The 15665-nt window shown below is 42.1% G+C and overlaps 1 protein-coding gene and 1 long non-coding RNA gene across 4 annotated transcripts; both read right to left on the reverse strand.

The window, feature by feature from the left end:
• LOC309492432 (uncharacterized protein) lies at positions 1-3374 on the reverse strand. 3 transcript variants are annotated; one of them, XM_082161405.1, is made up of 3 exons: positions 843-3374; positions 683-743; positions 1-575 (listed from the first exon to the last, which is right to left on the reverse strand). In XM_082161405.1, exon 1 carries the CDS (start codon positions 3316-3318, stop codon positions 1309-1311), a length of 2010 nt encoding a protein of 669 aa, XP_082017531.1. In that variant the 5' UTR covers positions 3319-3374; the 3' UTR covers positions 1-575; positions 683-743; positions 843-1308. The 3 variants fall into 3 exon arrangements, with proteins under 3 accessions (XP_082017531.1, XP_082017530.1, XP_082017529.1); XM_082161404.1 differs by having other exon boundaries at positions 1-743; XM_082161403.1 differs by having other exon boundaries at positions 683-3374.
• A 6058-nt stretch (positions 3375-9432) lies between these two features.
• On the reverse strand, positions 9433-10435 carry LOC309492583. Its single transcript, XR_014203607.1, has 2 exons — positions 9932-10435; positions 9433-9867 (listed from the first exon to the last, which is right to left on the reverse strand). It is a non-coding gene; the product is annotated as an uncharacterized lncRNA (long non-coding RNA).
• Positions 10436-15665: the final 5230 nt, after the last annotated feature.

Genomic DNA, 15665 nt, shown 5'->3' on the forward strand with positions numbered 1-15665 from the left:
ATGTCAAAATAGAAATTTGACATTAAACAGATATATTTATACTATCAGAGAGTTTCTGTCTGAATAACAGTCAACACTGAACAGAAATCTTATTATCTAATATCTTAATAATCAAATGGACCTTTTAAATGGTCTATCTATTTTTTTGGTCAAGCTTTTTATAATAATAAGAAACATTTAAACACATCTATTAGAGTATTTGTGTATATCTGTAATCTGGATATTCAGAATTTATTAGGATATATTAATTTCCAGATAATATGTGTTGCCGGCTGACCGCTTTCTGTCAAAGGAATGAAAGGTCCAAAACACAGGCAAACTTAAATTTAGGGTCTTTTATTTCCGACTGTGACCATAGGGACACAGCATTAACAATAGCTTTGGCCTTTTGGGGTTGAAAATGTTTTAGAAACCAGAGCAGGACAAAAATAAATGTAAAAGACAAAAAAACTGGAATTAGTTTCCACTCTTAAGTCTATGAATTTTGCAAAAGTACAAAACAAAGCAAAAAACCCATAAATGTGGCTTTTCTTTAAGGATAGCAAAGAAAACAACGGTAGTGGACTTTAGACCCTCTGAAAATACAAACAATACACAATTCAACATGCACGTCAGAGTTACATATTTCACAATACTTGCATGAAATGTATAAAAAACTTCCATATCAAAGAAATCAACTCACTCTGTATCGATGAACACAATTTGGATCTCACAGAGGGCCTATTCAGCACTATTTCTCCCCTCTGTATTTAACAAGAAATATATCACTTAACTGTTACACAATAAACAATTATACACATATTACTCATTACAGAACAGGCAAGTAAATAAAACAAACTTACGCTTTATGATTAGTCAATAAACCGTGTTTTTGACACGAGGAGAAACACTTCACGGATCACGATCAATCGTCATCAGTCATACATCACAACTCAATCACATCGATGTTCTTCTCACCAACTCAATATTGGGATAATACAAGTGAATATTTCACCCTCTTGGTGTTTTATCCAACTATTACTTGTATTCGAAAGCACAGATGATGCAATACACACTCTGTTAACCGCGCTACTACAGCTCTAACTCTCGTGAGACTAACTTCCAGACGAGATCTCACCCACCGAAATCTTAAAGGGCCAGCGTCATAATTTAACAGAAAGGAACAGGTATCTGTATACATCATTCACACATTACTAGTACTATATGACATTGATCCCCATTACACATTTACATGTAATAACTTTTTCCTTCCCCCGGTTACACTCTCCCCTGCTTATAGTCAACGTCCTCGGTGACTAGTAACTCTGCTCATTCCTCAAGCCCCCCCTGGAGTCTTCTTGAAGTGTAAAGAACCATACCCGCCAACACCTGGGAAAGCACATCAGGGCTCAAAGTCATTGAACTACAAGCTGATTTAGGTAATCTATTTGGATTACTGTGTACCCCAGCTGTTGCTCTCTGTGTCTTACGCGGCTCAGGACATGGTATCTTTAGCTGAGTGCTACTTTCTTTTTTCCTTCTAGGTGCAGGTACAGGCTCCAACACCGACGCTTCGACAGGTAAGTCAATATCTTCTGACTCTAATTCAACAGACTCAGGGTCTACTTCCAGAGTTTCATGAGGAGCCTCATTACTCTTGAACCTCGAAACAGAAGCCTCATCAATTTCCTCCCTCTGATCTCCAGTACTACTACAAGGTTCAACAACTTGTGGTTCTTGTACTTCCAGTGTTGGATTAAGCACTGGTTCTTCCCTTGGACATCGGACTTCTTCCACCAACACACACTCTACATCCAGTGATGGCATCTCCATCTCCAAAACTGGGGTAGGTATATCCTTAATAACAGGTGGTTTCCGAATCCTTGGTGCTGGCACCGGAACCTTATTCATGTGAGGTCTGAGATTGGATCGGTGTACCCTTCTTATTGGTCCTCCTTCTATAGGCTCTACCGCATACGTCGATCCTTGGACCTCTATCACTTTATACACAGTAGATGACCAGGCGTCTTGGATTTTGTTCCTCCCAGGAGGTCGATGGCGCAGGTACACACACTGTCCAACCTCCACTGCTGGGCAATACACTTTCTCTTCTTGCTGTGCCACTCTCTCTGCTGCTTTCCTCTCCGTATACTCTTTTGCTCGGACATGTGCATCCAGGAGTCTTTCCTTGTGTGCGTCCAGCCAGTCTTGCCCCGAGACAGCATCTGGTTCTTGTCCCAGCAAAGCATCGATCGGAAGATGGGGTTGAATGCAAAACAGCAAATGGCATGGGGAATAGCCTGTGGAGGAATGTGGTGTCACATTATAGGCATACACAAGCTCTGCTAGGTGCTCCGGCCATTTGCGTTTTTTCTCTGGTGGGAGCGTTCGTAGGAGATCATGGAGAGTTCTATTGAACCTCTCGCACTGTGGGTTTCCTTGAGGGTGATGTGGTGTGGTGCGAGTTTTCTTTACTCCGTAGAGCTTGCAAAGCTCAGCAATGACAGCGCTCTCAAAATTTCTACCCTGGTCGGAATGCAGGCGTTGTGGCACTCCATACTTTAAAAACCATTCCTTTAGGAGGATCTTAGCAGTAGTTTCCGCCTTTTGGTCACGGGTAGGGAATGCCTGACTAAATTTGGTGAATACGTCCGTCACCACAAGGACATTTTCACGGCCATCTGTAGCTGGCTCTAGAGTGGTAAAATCTACTGCAACAACTTCCAGTGGTTGGGAAGCTAAGAATGGTGTCCAGGGTGCTTGGATTTTAGGCTGCGGCATCTTTGCCAACACACACCGCTGACAATTTTTCACCCACTTTTCCACATCCTCGTACATACCCCCCCAAAAACACCTCGGTTTTAACAAGCTCAGGGTTCGTTCTATTCCTTGATGCCCCAATTGGTCATGGACGCTTTTCAGAACCTGTTCAGTCAAGCATGTAGGTAACAGTATCTGGTGGCACTCCCCATTGTGAACATCTTCAACTACACGATACAGGAGACCTTCTTTCTCCTTGATTTTCTTCCACTGTTTCAAAAGGGACAGCACAGGTTTGGACAACTCTATTCTCTCCCTGTAAGTTGGTTTTCTTCTTCTGCTCCAGAACTTTCTAAAGACACAGAGAGTCGGATCGGACTCCTGAAACTGGCGAAGGTCTGCTTTTGAGTATCCCGGCAAGGTAGGGATATTCTCACAGTCAACACTGTCCTCATCTGCAGTGGACGCCTGCATCTGCCGAACTTTGCCACACTCAATCCCTGCGGCCACCAGATCAGGTCCCAAGGCTGTTCCAGTTCTAAGTGAGTTACAGATGGCAACACAGTCGTCATACTCCATGTCCTCACTTTCAGGCTCCACCTCATCCAATCCTGGTCTTCACGAGAGTGCATCCGCTGCTGTGTTGCATCGCCCAGGACGGTACGTCACATCGAAATCGAAAACAGCAAGTTGAGCTGCCCATCGCTGCTCAATGGCCCCTAGCTTGGCAGTTGTAAGGTGACAGAGGGGATTGTTGTCAGTAATGATGGTGAACCTTGATCCCAACAGGTAACTCCGGAATTTTTCTGTCACCGCCCACTTGAGGGCCAACAGCTCCAACTTCATACTGCTATAATTACGATCATTCCGCTCCGCCCCACGTAGCCTCCTGCTCGCATATGCTATCACAGTCTTTTTCCCTTTCTGATGCTGGTATAAGACGGCACCCAACCCAAGCTTGCTAGCGTCTGTCTCCAAAACAAACGGGAGGGTGAAATCAGCATATCCCAACGTCGGTGCACTAGTCAACTTTTCTTTGAGTTGCACAAAGGCTGACTGACAAAGGGGAGACCAAGAGTCCTTAAACAGCTGATCTGTCCTGCAAGGACTATTCCCTCGAAGACAAGCATTGACTGTGTCATGCAGCGGACCAGCAACCTGGGAAAAACCCTCTATAAATCTGCGGTAATAACTGCAGAAGCCCAGGAATGATCTGAGATCTTTAAGGGTGCTAGGTGTTGGCCACTGCGCTACCGCACTTACTTTGTCCGGGTCTGCGCTCACTCCCTGAGCTGAGACTTGATGTCCAAGAAACCTGACCTCCGGCTGCAAGAAGTGACATTTCTCCACCTTGACTTTTAGCCCAGTATCTCTCAGCCTTTTGAACACCGTTTCCAGTCTCACCAGATGATCTGTGAAGGTAGACGAGTACACTAGCAAGTCGTCTAGGTAGACAAGGGCGATGTGAAAAACCAGGTCACTCATGATAGACTGCATGAGGCGCTGGAAAGTGGCAGGGGCATTGCAAAGCCCGAAAGGCATACGGCAATACTCATATAGCCCGAACGGAGTTACAAATGCAGTCTTGTGGCAGTCTTTCTCATGTACAGCAACTTGATGATAGCCACTGGCCAGGTCTATCGTCGAAAAGATCTCTGCTCCCCCCAAGGCATCCAGACTCTCATCTATGCGTGGTAACGGGAAAGCATCACGTCTGGTCTTAGCGTTTAATTTCCTGTAGTCCACACAAAGTCTGAGACTCCCATCAGTCTTGCGCACCAGCACAATTGGTGAGGCGTAAGAACTGGAACTCTCGTGGATGACACCTTTTCTGAGCAACTTGGAAATATGTTCCCTGACTTCTTCAAACTGGTTCGGAGGTATGCGTCGGTATGGTTGGACAACTGGAGTATCATCTACTAAAGGGATCTCATGCTTCACCCTGTCCGTGTACCCTAGGTCCTCTTCACAGACTGCAAACACATCAGCATATCTCCTCAAAAGTTCAACTAGCTCCGTCTGTTGCTCTGACGTACCTCCTATCCGTAGTCTATCTAGCAGGTGTCTCATGTCACTGTCAGGATCTTGTCTAACTTCTTGATCAACGGACATGTCTTCTTGATCAGCTGACATGCGATGAAACCTCACTTCACAGGGGTTACTCTCCACGCATTGACAATGGCTAAGTACACCCACCGGAGTCTTGGGAAGCAACCAAACATTATCCGATGAAAAATTTACCAACTGGACTGGAAAAACATGACTATGAGGGGGCACTAAGGTCGGAACTGGGACCAACTCACCCGGCAAGGATCTGTTTCCTGGCTCTAACAATGCCCAAGCATCATTGTCCGCTGGTCTCTTGTGGACCCTGACATAGACCGTGGCAACAGAGGCGGCGGGTACATATGCTTTGCGTCTGCCACTTACTCTGGCTATTGACACCTTTTCAACGAGCTCCACCTCCTGTACTCGCTGGAAAGCTTCCCTCCAAACAGAGTCCAATTTACCTCCCAGAGTGTTATCAAACTCAGAAAGAACAAGCTGTCTGCATCTCTGAGCTATATTCATTCCTATTATGCCTGGTGGGGTTGCGTCGGGCTCTGGACCACCCTCGTCCCTTACTATTAGGAATCCACATTCCGGTATGGTCAGTCCCATAACTTTGATATCTAATTCCACATATCCAAGGTACGGTAAAGGTAGTTTGTTGGCTGCTGTTATCTTTAGCCACTTAGCTGTACAGTGAATATCTTGATCCTCACCATGGAGGTGCTCTCTGAAAAAACTCTCAGTAAGTGTGCTCACGTTACTTCCTGTGTCTAATAAACAACGAGCAGGCTCACCACCAATGCAGATACTGACCTCTGGACATGTGCCTACTGCACGCTCAAGAAACCTTTCCTTAGTCAATGAGTTACTGTTTGAGCCTTCAGGCTTACCTCGCATTACTCGGCTCACTGCAATGGAGGGACACCGTTTCCCGGTACCGCAGACATTGAGGCAGAACTGGACGCAGCCTTTGAGCCATGAGGTGCTGTGCAGTTTCGAGCTAAGTGTCCTATTCCTTCACATCTTAGACAGATTGGCTGACCATCGTCGGTATACCTTGGCCTGAATTTTGGTTTTGTGCTCTTGTCAGGGACAACATTGGCTTTCTGCATGGTAAGTTCACGTACTGCACTGGTAAGTTCACCAATAGCTTTGCCTTGCTGAGCGATAACTTTAACCACTTCCTGCAGAGTTACAGCCAGCTCGGTGGGCACTGTACCGCCCGAGTTTGCCTGCTCTGATATCTCAACCGGCCCTGCACCCACAATTTTCCTACTTCGAGCAACATTGGCACTGTGAGGTTTGTCTTCCATGCACCACATCATAGCCTCCTCACGGATGTCAAACAACGTACAGTGTGGCCGCTCCCTCACAAACCTGCGCAGTTCTCTGCGAAGGGTAGAGTCTCGCACCCCTTCAATGAACTGGTCTCTGAGAGCTAGCTGTGGGTCAGACACAACATGAGAGGACTGTTGGAGAGCAGCATTTAAAAGCTGAGACAAAGCATGGGAAAAGTCGCGAAAATCTTCCCCATCTGATTGTCTGCGTGCATAAAATGCATGTAACAGCTGTGGTGTTGTGCGTTTTTCTCTAAAAGCTCCCCTTAAATAAGAAAACAGCTCCTGAGGTTGTTTTATCTCTCCCCCCATACACAGCTTAATCTCATCCAAGGCTGAACCTCTCAAATGAGAAAGAATAAAGTCTACCTGATCCTCACTGTTTAAACCCCGTACTCGAATGACTCGTTCAATTTCATCAATAAACTCATCTACGGTTTGGTTATCCTTACAACAGTCACCACTGAAAGGAACAATTTGACGCTCACGTGGAATGTATACATAGGATCTGGTATTAGCATTACTCATGTTGGCAAGAGCAGACAGTACTTGGTCATGTTTTTGACCCAGCTCTGAAATCTGAGACTGGAGCTGTGCCACCGGGTTACCTGCATCACCATAGTCCACAGCCTCTGCCCCATCCACATTGTGGCTAGGTCCAGCTTGAGCGTTGAGCACACTTGGGTCCTCGTCCTGGTCCATGTTCTGATGCAGTCTCTGGCTCAGAACACACCACTGTCACACACAACAGTAAAAGTTTGCACGCACAGGTTTACTTGAAGTTATCCGCCTTGCGTCGACTTCTTCACTCTCTACGACAGCGTGAGCGCCCTCCTGCTTTCGGAACACCAATGCCTTGCTCCCTCAACGTCTCTCCAGACACGCCACGCCAGTCGTTGTAGACCCTCCTGGTGATGGCTCTGAACTCCTCTTCACCACTACCGTTGTATCAGTATGCCACAAAACCCAAATAAACCCCCAAATGCTAGCAAGGAGACCCCACTCCTGGTACCAAAAAGTGTTGCCGGCTGACCGCTTTCTGTCAAAGGAATGAAAGGTCCAAAACACAGGCAAACTTAAATTTAGGGTCTTTTATTTCCGACTGTGACCATAGGGACACAGCATTAACAATAGCTTTGGCCTTTTGGGGTTGAAAATGTTTTAGAAACCAGAGCAGGACAAAAATAAATGTAAAAGACAAAAAAACTGGAATTAGTTTCCACTCTTAAGTCTATGAATTTTGCAAAAGTACAAAACAAAGCAAAAAACCCATAAATGTGGCTTTTCTTTAAGGATAGCAAAGAAAACAACGGTAGTGGACTTTAGACCCTCTGAAAATACAAACAATACACAATTCAACATGCACGTCAGAGTTACATATTTCACAATACTTGCATGAAATGTATAAAAAACTTCCATATCAAAGAAATCAACTCACTCTGTATCGATGAACACAATTTGGATCTCACAGAGGGCCTATTCAGCACTATTTCTCCCCTCTGTATTTAACAAGAAATATATCACTTAACTGTTACACAATAAACAATTATACACATATTACTCATTACAGAACAGGCAAGTAAATAAAACAAACTTACGCTTTATGATTAGTCAATAAACCGTGTTTTTGACACGAGGAGAAACACTTCACGGATCACGATCAATCGTCATCAGTCATACATCACAACTCAATCACATCGATGTTCTTCTCACCAACTCAATATTGGGATAATACAAGTGAATATTTCACCCTCTTGGTGTTTTATCCAACTATTACTTGTATTCGAAAGCACAGATGATGCAATACACACTCTGTTAACCGCGCTACTACAGCTCTAACTCTCGTGAGACTAACTTCCAGACGAGATCTCACCCACCGAAATCTTAAAGGGCCAGCGTCATAATTTAACAGAAAGGAACAGGTATCTGTATACATCATTCACACATTACTAGTACTATATGACATTGATCCCCATTACACATTTACATGTAATAACTTTTTCCTTCCCCCGGTTACATATGTTTTGTAAATGCGGTAGATTTTTAAAATCTATTTATTTTATTTTATTTTTAGTGATAAACAGTATGGGTCCTATCATACACTAATGTTCCTTCATTCTTTCTACTAAGTAGTAAAATCAGCAGGAATACAGCGATCTGTCACAAGCCACATTAATAACCTCTGTAATGGAAAATTTTGATTTTCATTGATTTAAAGTGTTGATTTTCATTTATTTTCAGTAAGACATTGAAATGACCCTTTGCTGGACTGACCGTGGTCTGCCAGCTTTAACTGACTGATGTGTGTGTGTGTGTGTGTGTGTGTGTGTGTGTGTGTGTGTGTGTGTGTGTGTGTGTGTGTGTGTGTGTGTGTGTGTGTGTGTGTGTGTGTGTGTTTAACACTGGGAAGCAGCTGAGACGTCAGGAGGAGGCAGATTGGGGTCAGAGGTCGTCCAATTTAGAACTTGTGAGTTTGTAAGAATAAACTCAGCAGGATTAGATCACTAGCAGAGAATGTCGAGAATATGTATTGGAGTTGCAGTGACTGTGCACTTGATGACTGTACGCAGAACATCTGTCCATCCTTCTTTTAAACAGAGTAAAAAGTCTTGTTATGCAATAAAAAAAAATAAAAAAAACAACAACAAAAAAGATGGGGAAAGATGCCGCCTTGAGAACAATGTGCATTTTCTTGTAAATTGTAACATATTTAGAAATACGTTTATCATGTGCAAGATGATAATGCATCAGCCAAAGTGTTGTATAAATTTTATAATATAAAATTATATATATATATACAAGGGGTTACTATATATACAAGGAGGTTACTATCAACCTCAAAGGGACTACAATTAAATATGTGTACCTTGAAATGCAATGCAAGTCGCTTTGGATAAAAGCGTCTGCCAAATGAATAAATGTAAAATAATATCTATTGCCACTGTATATTAAATAATAACTCCAGATGTTCATACATCCACGAACAACAGCCTTTTTAAAGTGGATTTTAATGTGATTATTCAATTTGTCCCGTTTAAAAATACTGCTATCACAAAAAGGGCAGTGAACATTTCTGCAGCATGTTGTGCATTGCTCCAAAGGTGTTAGCGCTGAACCTCTCTGAATTATGTGGTTCTGTAGGTGAAATAAAATACAATTAATGCAATTCTCATGGTCAAAAAATTTAACAAATGCTATAAAATACAACGCTTAACAACAAATTAAATCACAAACCATAAATATGTAACCTAACAAAGTGATACAATCCAACTGTAAAATAACAATACATGATCAAGTGCCATCATCACAATTCTCAATTAGTCACATTTATTAAGTCAAGTCACCTTTATTTATATAGCACTTTTTACAATACAGATTGTTTCAAAGCAGCTTTACACGGATCATAGGAAAATAATGCAACAAACTTTGTCTCGGCAGATCTAGAACAAAATAGTGTCATAATCCAGCTTAAGTAGGTTCAGTGTTGATTCATTTCTGTTGTAAAAAAGTTATTCATTCAGTTAATGAATCTATATAACGTTACGTTCGCCATTCTGGCGAAACTGTGATGTTATCATCCAGCTCAGTTCAGTTCTCATATGGTGTCAATGACAGATCAATAGTATTGTTGAATATTAACTTACAAAATACTAAGAGCCGTTTTGTATAAGCGTAACGTTAAGTATGTTGCATCCAACAAAGATATAACTTATTTTTAGCTTCTTCTCTTCTTCTTTTCCTTGTTCTACCGTGTTAAACATGAACTCCGTCCACTTTCGGCATCAGACTTTGACCCCGCCCACTTCCGGCATCAGACGTTGACCCCGCCCACTTCCGGCATCAGACTTTGACCCCGCCCACTTCCGGCATCAGACTGTCAGGCTGGAGCTGTCGTCCTCACACTTTTATGACGTATGGTTCTGCGGTTCTGCAGTTGGTTATTATTGGTAGGCAGAGCAAATATGCAAATGAGGTTTCAGAATCTGCCCTATTGTTGGCTGTCTATTGTAGCCTATTCTACATATCTATACTGAACAAGTTTTGTGGTTTCAAAACCACTACAGTTTTTCGTTATTCCGTTCCTGCAGTTTTTTATTTCTCGTCACAGGAGGAAAGTGTAGGAATGCCTCAGGTTGAGTGGAGAGTAACACGAGCCCTCCGGTTGGTGAGCAGTCAGTCACATGTGTGTGTGTGTGTGTGTGTGTGTGTGTGTGTGTGTGTGTGTGTGTGTGTGTGTGTGTGTGTGTGTGTGTGTGTGTGTGTGTGTGTGTGTGTGTGTGTGTGTGTGTGTGTGTGTGTGTTTTTTATCTTAGCTGATCTCAGTTCTGGACTTGCACAAACTGCATTGCAATCATTTTCCAAAATGTCATCCGTGTGGAAATGTATGTAGCACTAATTAAGTTGGATCATGATTAAAATGCAGCGGTTGCCTCTTACTTTAAATACTACAGATAGTTCGGTCAGTACAGTACGGAGACAGAGACACGACTGTGAGTTTGTTCGACAAATGCGAATGTTAAATAAAAGGGAATCTGAGTTCATCATCAAGTTGCCAGCTCAATATCATGACCCCATCTCACTGTAAAGCACAGAGTTCCTCTGTTTCGAGCTGTATCTCTCAAGGCAGAGCTGGTGTTTTTGAGCTTCTCCAGTTTCATCGCAATCGTTCAGTGCAGAACACAAGAGCTCCGGTCAGAACTGCAGAACGGTTGGTCCAGTGTTAATGGTGAGAATGTGTGTGTTTAGGTGTTGTTTGTGTGCTCTGTAATGTACAGTTTGCAGTAAGTTAATTGGAGTTGCGAGTGCAAGTAGTGAAGCACAGACATTTAGAGTGTGTGTGTGTGTGTGTGTGTGTGTGTGTGTGTTAAAAACGTAAGTGTTTTTAATTGCGATTAATCAGAGAAAAAATGTGTGATTAATCTAGTTAATTTTAATCGATTGCCAGCACTTTATTAATTATCTTCTAAACACAACCATACATGGGCGTAGGTTTAGGGGGGGACGCTAGGTACTAGTCCCAATCAATATTTTGAGATAACAAATTTGTCCCCACCAATATTTAGCAAGCTCCTTTGAACTGCTATTTGGATCTTTGCGCTGCTATTTGGATCGATTCCAACGGCCAAAACAACGACAGTACAAGAAACGCCGTAATTTGATTGGCGGCGGTGTATCTGACAGGCTACACGCGCGGGCCGGGACTACTTTTGTGCTTGCACTGGCAGCGAGCGGGTGGTGTGTGTGTGTGTGTGTGCGCGCGCGCGTCGACAACGCCGACGGTAAAGGCCAATTTATACTTCTGCGTCGAGTGTACGCCGTAGTGTACGTCGTAGGGTACGCACGTATGCGACGCCGTCGTGAGCATTTATACTTCTGCGAATGTCTGTGTTGCTCTGCAGTTACACCGCCGAAACGCTAGTTGGCGCGGGTGGGTTTTAATGTTCCAGTTCCACTGTGTTTACATTCCTCGCGGCTGTTTTGAGTTTAGGTTTCTACGAGCAATGGCGACTGAAGGAGTCATACAGATGGCTGTATTTCCGCACTTCTTCAAGCAATCTCTCGGTCACTTGGTCTGTTTCCATGGCTCTTCACTGATCTTCGGAATTTAAAAATGGCGGGCGGGCGGTGCAGAGTGCAGAAGATCATTCCGGAAATGCGTAGGAGGAAACGCGATGCTATCCAGCCGACCAATCACAGATCTTGCGGTCCGCGTCGCCGCGACGCGTAGTTACATTTTTGAGGAGGTGCGCGTCAGGGTACGGCGAAGGGTACGACGTATGGTACACGTCAATGCGTATGCTACGCCGTACCTTCTACGCGAACCCGACGCAGAAGTATAAATTGGCCTTAAGTTACCAGGGCTGTCTCTCTGCCACATACAAAGGCCAGAGTAAAACATTTTAATATTCCGTTTTTTGCCACTTTTTGTACTTTGTAGATAGATCAGCTATGCCACCCAAGAAGAAGAAAGGGGACATACAAAGCTTTTTCATAAAGCAGAGTGTAAGTCAAGTCAAGTCAAGTTTATTTGTATAGCGCTTTTCACAATACAGATTGTATCAAAGCAGCTTAACAGTATTAAATTAAAATAATACAACAAAGTTTGTTTCAAGAGGAATTTATTGATTGATAAAATTAAATTAAATATCCCCAAAATATCCCCAACTGAGCAAGCCAAAGGCAACAGTGGCAAGGAACCGAAAAACTTCATCAAGTGACCTAATGGTGTCCTAAAACTCCATCAGGTGACCTAATGGAGAAAAAAAAAACCTTGGGAGAACCCAGGCTCAGTCGGGGGCCAGTTCTCCTCTGGCATTTATGAGCTAGAGGCCGGATTGTAGTTTGAACTGTAGGATTATATGAATGCCTGGCTGAAGAGATGCGACTTTAATCTAGTTTTAAACTGGGAGAGCGAGTCTGAGCAACGAACAGTATCAGGAAGACTATTCCAGAGTTTTGGAGCCAAATGTGAGAATGCTCTCCCTCCTTTGGTGGTTCTGGATATCCTAGGTATGACCAAAAGCCTTGAATTTAGTGATCTTAAAGAGCGCGATGGATTATAGGGTGATAAAAGATCCGTTAAATAGACTGGAGCTAAGCCGTTTAGGGCTTTATAGGTCAGTAGCAATACCTTGTAATTAATACGGAACTTTATAGGTAACCAATGCAGTGATGATAAAATCGGTGTTATATGATCATATTTTCTTGATCTAGTAAGAACTCTAGCGGCGGCATTTTGGACTAACTGTAGCTTGTTTATTGAGGATGCAGGACAACCAGCTAGTAAAGCATTACAGTAATCCAGTCTCGAGTTCATGAATGCATGAACTAACTTTTCTGCATCAGAAACTGATAGCATATTACGTAGCTTAGCAATGTTTCTAAGGTGGAAAAATGCTGTTTTTGTAACATATGAAATATGATTTTCAAAAGACAGGTTGCAATCGAGTATGACACCCAGGTCTTTTACTGTAGAGGATAAAGTAACAGGACATCCTATGATGTTAAAGTTGTATTGTGCGAGGTTTTGTGGGCGGTTTTTTGAACCGATAAGTATTACCTCTGTCTTGTCTGGATTTAATAAAAGAAAATTACGGGTCATCCAATCTTTTATATCTTTAACACACTCTGTCAATTTGGAAAATTTTGCGTTTTCATCCGGCCGTGATGAAATATATATTTGAGTGTCATCAGCATAACAATGGAAACTAATTCCATGTTTCCTTATAATATTTCCAAGTGGCATCATATATATTGAAAATAACAGAGGGCCTAATATCCCTGCGGCACTCCATAGTTTACTGGAGTTATGATCGATTTTTCTCCATTTAAATAGACAAAATGGTAGCGGTCAGATAGGTATGATTTGAACCAGCTTAGTGCTTGTCCTTGAACACCAGTATAATTTTGTAGTCGATCTAAGAGTAATGTATGATCTATAGTATCGAACGCAGCACTAAGATCAAGTAAAACTAGTATTGAGATACAGCCTTGGTCAGAAGCTAAAAGTAAATCATTTGTGATTTTAACGAGCGCAGTTTCAGTGCTATGATGCGGTCTGAATCCAGACTGAAACTTTTCATAGATCTCATTTTGTTGCAAGAAAGAGCCCAGTTGAGCGGACACCACTTTTTCTAATATTTTAGACATAAATGGAAGATTTGAAATGGGTCTATAATTTGCTAGATTATTATGATCTAATTGTGGTTTCTTAATGAGAGGTTTTATAACTGCCAGTTTAAATGTTCTTGGAACATGACCTAAAGATAAAGACGAGTTAATAATATTGAGGAGAGGATCTTCCACTACAGGTAACACTTCTTTCAGTAGTTTAGTTGGTATAGGATCTAATAAACATGTTGTTGTTTTAGATGAAGTGATACGTTTATTTAACTCTTTTTGTTCTATAGTTGTAAAGCACTGTAATTGTTCTTGCGGGGTGATAATTGAAGCTGAATTATAAGGCGCGATTGAAGATTGAACGTTTACAATTGTGGTTCTGATGCTTTCTATTTTCTCAGTGAAGAAGTTCATGAAATCATTACTACTGAACTGTAACGGGATATTTTGTTCGGGTGACGTCTGTTTATTTGTTAGTCTAGCCACGGTGTTAAATAAAAACCTTGGATTGTTTTGGTTGTTTTCTATTCGTTTGCGGAGGTGCTCAGCCCTGGCCGCTTTTAGGGCCTTTTTATAACGTGACATACTGTCTTTCCACGCGATTCTAAAGACCTCTAAATTAGTTTGTTTCCATTTACGCTCTAAAATACGCGTTTCTCTCTTTAAAACATGCGTAGTATTGTTATACCATGGTGCTTTATTTTTCTCTCTGACCTTTTTTAATTTAATAGGTGCAACCACATCCAATGTTCTAGAGAGAATGGTGCTCATAGTGCTAGTTAGTTCTTCTAGTTCATCTGTTTGTTTGGGTTCAGGCAGCAGCTGAGACAGATTAGATAAGCAATTTGAGAAATTATCTATGGTGGATGGGAGGATTGTTCTGCCTGGTTGATAACGCGACGCCGCATGACATATTACAGCAGTACGTAATATGCAAGTTACCATGTAGTGATCAGTGACTTCATCACTTTGTGGAATGATATCTATATCGGTTGGATCGGTTCCATGTGATATAATTAAATCGAGTGTATGATTAAGACGATGTGTTGGTCCGGTGACGTTTTGCTTGACCCCAAATGAATTTAATAAATCTGTAAACGCAGCTCCTAACGCATCATTTGGATTATCTACGTGTATGTTAAAATCTCCAACAATTAGTGCTTTATCGACATTGACTAATAGGTCTGAGAGAAAATCTGCAAACTCTTTTAGGAAATCAGCGTAAGGCCCTGGCGGTCTATATACGGTAGCCAAGGCTAGAGATAATAGGGATGTTTTTCTAACATCTAAGAGCGTAACATTTAGTACAAGTACTTCAAATGAAATAAACTTATAACCCGTTTTCTGGGTAACATTTAGAATATCTTTATAAATGGTTGCAACACCTCCGCCACGACCAATCAGACGGGGCTCATGCTTATAACAGTATCCAGGAGGAGTAGACTCATTAATACCGAAATAATCATTTGGTTTAAGCCAGGTTTCAGTAAGGCAAAGTATATCGAAGCTATTATCTGTGACTATTTCATTTACAATAACTGCCTTAGGTGTGAGTGATCTAATGTTTAGAAGACCTAGCTTTAGAAATAGTTTTTGTTTACTAATAGCAACATTTTCTGTTTTAATAACAATTAGATTTTTCCTAGATCCTGCATTAGATTTATTATTTGATCTCACTAAACAAGGAATAGACACGGTTTCTATGCAATGTTCTACACTAGTATTTATATCAGTTGAATTGGTGCAGCAGAGACTATGATTTGGACTTTTGGTTACTAGTCAAAGGGTATTTAACATTTTGGAGATGTTATCTGACAGAAGATCCGCTCCGAATCTGCTTGGGTGTAAGTAGGCAAAATAACTAGCCACACAAATAAACTAGCAGTAGTAGTGACTGACCAGGCTTTCAAATGCAGA

The sequence above is a fragment of the Leuciscus leuciscus genome (assembly GCF_965113295.1).
Source record: "Leuciscus leuciscus genome assembly, chromosome: 2".
Lineage (NCBI taxonomy): Eukaryota > Metazoa > Chordata > Actinopteri > Cypriniformes > Leuciscidae > Leuciscus > Leuciscus leuciscus.

What these genes read in the sequence shown, in the direction of transcription:
- LOC309492432 (XM_082161405.1), bottom strand. Translation starts at nt 3,318, where the DNA reads ATGGAGTATGACGACTGTGTTGCCATCTGTAACTCACTTAGAACTGGA.